This window comes from Morone saxatilis, unplaced genomic scaffold (genome assembly GCF_004916995.1).
Source record: "Morone saxatilis isolate NCDOM2014 unplaced genomic scaffold, NCSU_SB_2.0 Contig7, whole genome shotgun sequence".
In the NCBI taxonomy this organism is placed as follows: domain Eukaryota; kingdom Metazoa; phylum Chordata; class Actinopteri; family Moronidae; genus Morone; species Morone saxatilis.
Window position 1 is genome coordinate 22192652 of NW_023340246.1, and position 4634 is coordinate 22197285.

At 39.7% G+C, this 4634-nt stretch overlaps 1 protein-coding gene across 1 annotated transcript in view; it reads left to right on the forward strand.

The window, feature by feature from the left end:
• The window catches only part of LOC118340421 (interferon-induced protein 44-like), a 3816-nt gene extending 783 nt beyond the window's left edge, over positions 1-3033 (forward strand). The window contains exons 2-8 of the mRNA XM_035678383.1: positions 498-542; positions 618-651; positions 952-1147; positions 1711-1851; positions 1972-2143; positions 2326-2426; positions 3028-3033. Of these exons, the coding sequence (XP_035534276.1) occupies positions 500-542; positions 618-651; positions 952-1147; positions 1711-1851; positions 1972-2143; positions 2326-2426; positions 3028-3033 (693 nt within the window). The 5' untranslated portion in view covers positions 498-499. The remainder of the gene's footprint in view (positions 1-497; positions 543-617; positions 652-951; positions 1148-1710; positions 1852-1971; positions 2144-2325; positions 2427-3027) is intronic.
• Positions 3034-4634: the final 1601 nt, after the last annotated feature.

Here is a 4634-nt window from a genome sequence, read left to right on the forward strand (position 1 = left end):
GTGTGTGTGTGTGTGTCAGCATAAAGTATTTTGCAACTAAAACACCCAAATAAGGTAGAGAATCAAGTATTAATGTCAATATTAAAATGGTGAAACAAGAAATGACCTATAAATATCTAAATATACTAATATACTAGAATATAAACAAAAGGCTTAAAATACACCCAGCAATCGCTGCTGGGCCTCCTGATTGGAGCACACCTATTATGTGTTGTATATATTTTTGAAAATATTATTACTCGAAACTATTCTTTCATATATTAAAATAAAACCCCCAAGCCAATTTAAGTTTGAGACCCCTGTTTTAGATTCATCCTTTTATAAGTTTCAGCTTGAGCTTTTGCTGTTTTGTTGTTGGTATTGAATCAGGGATAAAAACACTTTAAAGATCTATGTGTGAACTTATAATGTAACACAAAAACATAATTACATGATTTAAAACAAAAATAAAATGAATTTGTTAAACATGAGCTCTGATTATTGCTTTCCTTTTGCAGCAATGGGAATATTTAACTCCAAACCTGCTCCTCCACCACCATCACGTAAGATTTACCTTTTTTTCACTTGTTGTTCAATAACATCAACTTTATTTGTTTAACACTTGTCTTGTACTTCAGTTCTCGATGAACCATGGAGGGAAATAAACTGGGGGTGAGTGTTTTTAAACACACTTCACAGGAAACTGAAATAGCACATTCTTTTTTTTCTCTTTTACAAACATCCCAAATATAGCCCTTTTGTTTGACACCAGTCTGTGCAATGCTACTTTATTTCATTATTTATCTTTTACAAGCTACTCTTTGCTCTTGTTATCTCTTATTCTGCCCTTTCTGTATGTTGTTGCAAACTGCAATTTCCCCATTGCGGGACAAATAAAGGTTTTCTTATCTTATATTATTATTATTATTATTATTATTATTATTATTACGTAATGTTTATTTTCCTGAGCAGAGAAAGACAGAGTGCCCTGCAGTCTGTTCAGGACTTCAAACCTCATATTAAAGGCCTGCAGCTCCGGATTCTTCTTCATGGGCCGGTTGGAGTTGGAAAGTCCAGTTTCATCAACTCTGTTATCAGTGTCCTAGAAGGGAAAATGTGCAGACGGGCTGCAGCCGAAAATGCCAACAAAGGCTGTTTCACCAAAAAGGTATGCAGAATATTTAATTTAGGAAGTCATCTAGATTTTTGTTTCTGAAAATGTAGCAAAGCTGTAATTAAGTATTAATGGTTCTAATCCTAAACCCCAAATTCTACCGGCCACAGCCACAGCCACCAGAAGTGTCTTTCTGCTCCGCTCTGTGTAGAATATCCTGCTGGTATATCTTTGACAGAAGCTGCAACCCACTCGCACAGAGCAGATCGCACTGGCAGGAATGAACGGCTGAGTGAATCTGGTCAATTTTCAAAATAAAATACTGTGCGCAGACCACCAGAAGTCAGTCCGTTAGAAGCAGGTTAGAAGAGATTTAAAGTAGAGAAACACTTTTTTACATTATTTCTATGGACGAAATACACAAGTAAACAACGTCAGGCACAATCTGAAGAAGTTCCTTCACAAAGGATACACCTGTGCATTCTCTCTCCTCCGGCAAGCCTGTTCTGTATTTCTGGATTGAAGTTAATGTACCTCTGAACAGAAGCAACAGAAACGTATAAGTTGAATCAAACAGAATTAGTGTGATAACTGCATTTTCCTCCATTTGTTCACAGTACACAACCTACAAGATCCAAAATGGATCTTTTGTCCTCAATGACATGATGGGTCTAAAAAACGACACCCGCAGAAACAGAAGAATCCACGTGAAAGATGTCACTCGGTTGATGAAGGGACATGTGAAAGACGGTTATGTGGTAAAAATTACTGCACTTTTCAAAACTCTGACAACATTTAGTTTAAAGGAAAGCAATAATGTAATTTCCAGCATATTAATCTCAAGTCCACCTTTGACTAGATGTGACTTTGTTTTTCAGTTCAATCCTGAATGTAAGATATCAAAGGAGGATCGATACTACAACACATCCCCAACTGTGAACGACAAAGTCCATGTTCTGGTTTCTGTTATTGATGCCAACACATTGTCTCTGATGAAGAACGAAGTTCTGGAAGTAATGCAGGACATCAGAGATGAGGCCAATGAACTGGGTGAGAGCAAAAATCACCATGTTTTCTTCTTTTCAACATCTTAAAGTGATATTACACCCAAATTAAACTAGTTCTCAGTTTATTTTTTAGTTTCCATCCTCAGAGAGAACAGCTGCTGTGGTCAGTTTGGAGAAATGCCAAATATAATGAGTTCACATTGAAGTTTTTTGTTCTTCCGGCAGGAATCCCTCAAGTGGCCATTCTCACCAAAATTGACGAGGCCTTTCCTGAAATCAAAAAAGATATAAAGAATGTCTACAGGAGCATAAAGCTACGTGAAAAGGTACATTATTATTAATCATTATTTGAGTTTGCACAGAGAGGGAAATAAAATGTAAAGGTTGGATAACCATTAATAGTGACACCAGTGACATTAAATTAACTGCAGTCAGCGTCCTGTTGCTCGCACTCCGCACACAGCATCACTTTTAGCCAATGGGAAACGCTGGGAAAAATTACAAGCACATTTAGAATTCAATGTTTTTCTTTTTCCAACTCTTAATTCTTCCCTGTGACCCAGTTCTATATGCCGGGTTAAGTTAAGGGTGCAGCCCAAGTAACCCAGAATCAAAAAATGTTGCAAGAATTCAAGAAAAGGTAAAAGCGGTGCACAGACTGTCTGGACACGTAGGCGAAGCTGAGATGCATTTAAGGAGCCATAACGTGCACATCCCTTTGGATTATCTGGAATATCCAACCCTGCATCGCCCTACATAGAAACACATATAAATCGCCACTGGCAGCAGAAGAACGTTGGAGGTCTCATATTGAAGTTATAGTTAAACCCCTTCTACACAATGGTAGCTAAGACGCTGATAAAAATAAGCTTACATATGGTAGATTACTTGGAGCTCAATTTCTAACTGAGATCTTGTGTTTCTTAGACATAGGGAAGGAGTTCAGTGCAAACAGGGTGGAATTGCCCGTTACACGTCCATCTTTCCCCTGTGAAGATACTACCATGAAGAATCAACCTTAAATAGTGACGTTGACTCACTGATCCTGAACGCCCTGAAGAAGTCTCATCGACATCGGAGAAGACTTCCCTGAATCGTACAATGCAGTAATGTTCAGATAGACGTGCTTATAAGAGCCCTGTATGTATGTAGATCGGGGGTTGGACTGAAAAAATCGTTTTTTCGACAGATATATACAGTTGCGACAGTTGCGCTCCACTCACTGAATCATGGCTGAACAGTTATTAAAATGCAGTCCGACACACACACACAGACAGACAAGAGAGTGTTCTTGCTTTTAGTAGAGAAGAGAGATGGAGGTGGGTGGGGTATTATATGAGATAGAGCGGCAGTCTCGGGCTTGGGAAGCCGGAGGGTCGCCGTTCAATCCACAGACGGCACAAAATATGGAGTGGTGGGACTGTTAGCTGCGAGAGGTGCAGTTGTCACGCGCTGCTGGTCGCAGTGCCGAGCGGGGTGCGCGTGGAGCAGACGCATCAGCCGCGCGGGTAGAGCCCGCGAACACTCTGGCTCAGTGGGGCGGCTGGGTACACGTAGCCAGGCCCCATCAGCGTCCAACCCAGTCTTCTCCGCTTGTGCATGGTCCGCCGACATGTGCATGGAAGCGTGTATTTTCATGCCGCTGTGGTGGTGTGGTGTGTGTTAAAGAAACAAAAGGAGTGAGAAAACGCAGTTTCGCGCGCAATACGGTGGGAGTTTCTTCTTCTTGCTTCTTGCGGTGGTTACTAATTGATAATCAATCAAGATCGGGAATCAATATGATAGAGCACCAGTAGCCTCCGTAGTGTGCGGGGGCACCGGCGGGGATCAAGTGAGAGTGTGGCAATATGATACACAGCAAGACAGATCTCTTTGGATTTACTACCAAACAGTTTTGGAATTCGGATTGAAAGGGTCTCTAGTATTTAAATTGCTATACTATTTAGTGGCGCCTTATGAAATGCCATCTACAGCCAGTGAGGAGTAACAGAGAAATCCATAATGATTCTTACATTCAGGTGATTATACACTAATGGAAACATACTTATGAATATTATTTATTACGTGTATATATGATTAGAATATTGAATATTATCAATTTCTGCCAATAGATCCTCCTAAATGTTACAGACCTTTAAGATTAGTGCTGCTGTCTTTCACAATAAACATAACAAACATAAAGAAAAAATAAAAACTATGTCTAACTGAGGCTGTCTGAGGTTTTATGAAAGAGTTTTCAGCCCGAGAACACAAAAAGGTGCTCTGATGAGAATGAGGAACTGAGACTGGCGATGTGATCTTAAATCTTAAATTAAATGAATATGCTAATAATTTTTTTTTCTCATTACTGGAAATAAAAGTCCAAAGTCTCACATTGGCGGTGCAGGCGAGAGAGCACGGAGGCGCGATGAGATTGTATTTGTGTTATTGCTGAAGCAGTTATTTCATTGATAAGGTTTCTAGATTTTTCGGTGCCCGAATAAATTAACTAAAATCTGATCATTGTAAACTGGAACTGACATCAGCCAATTGGT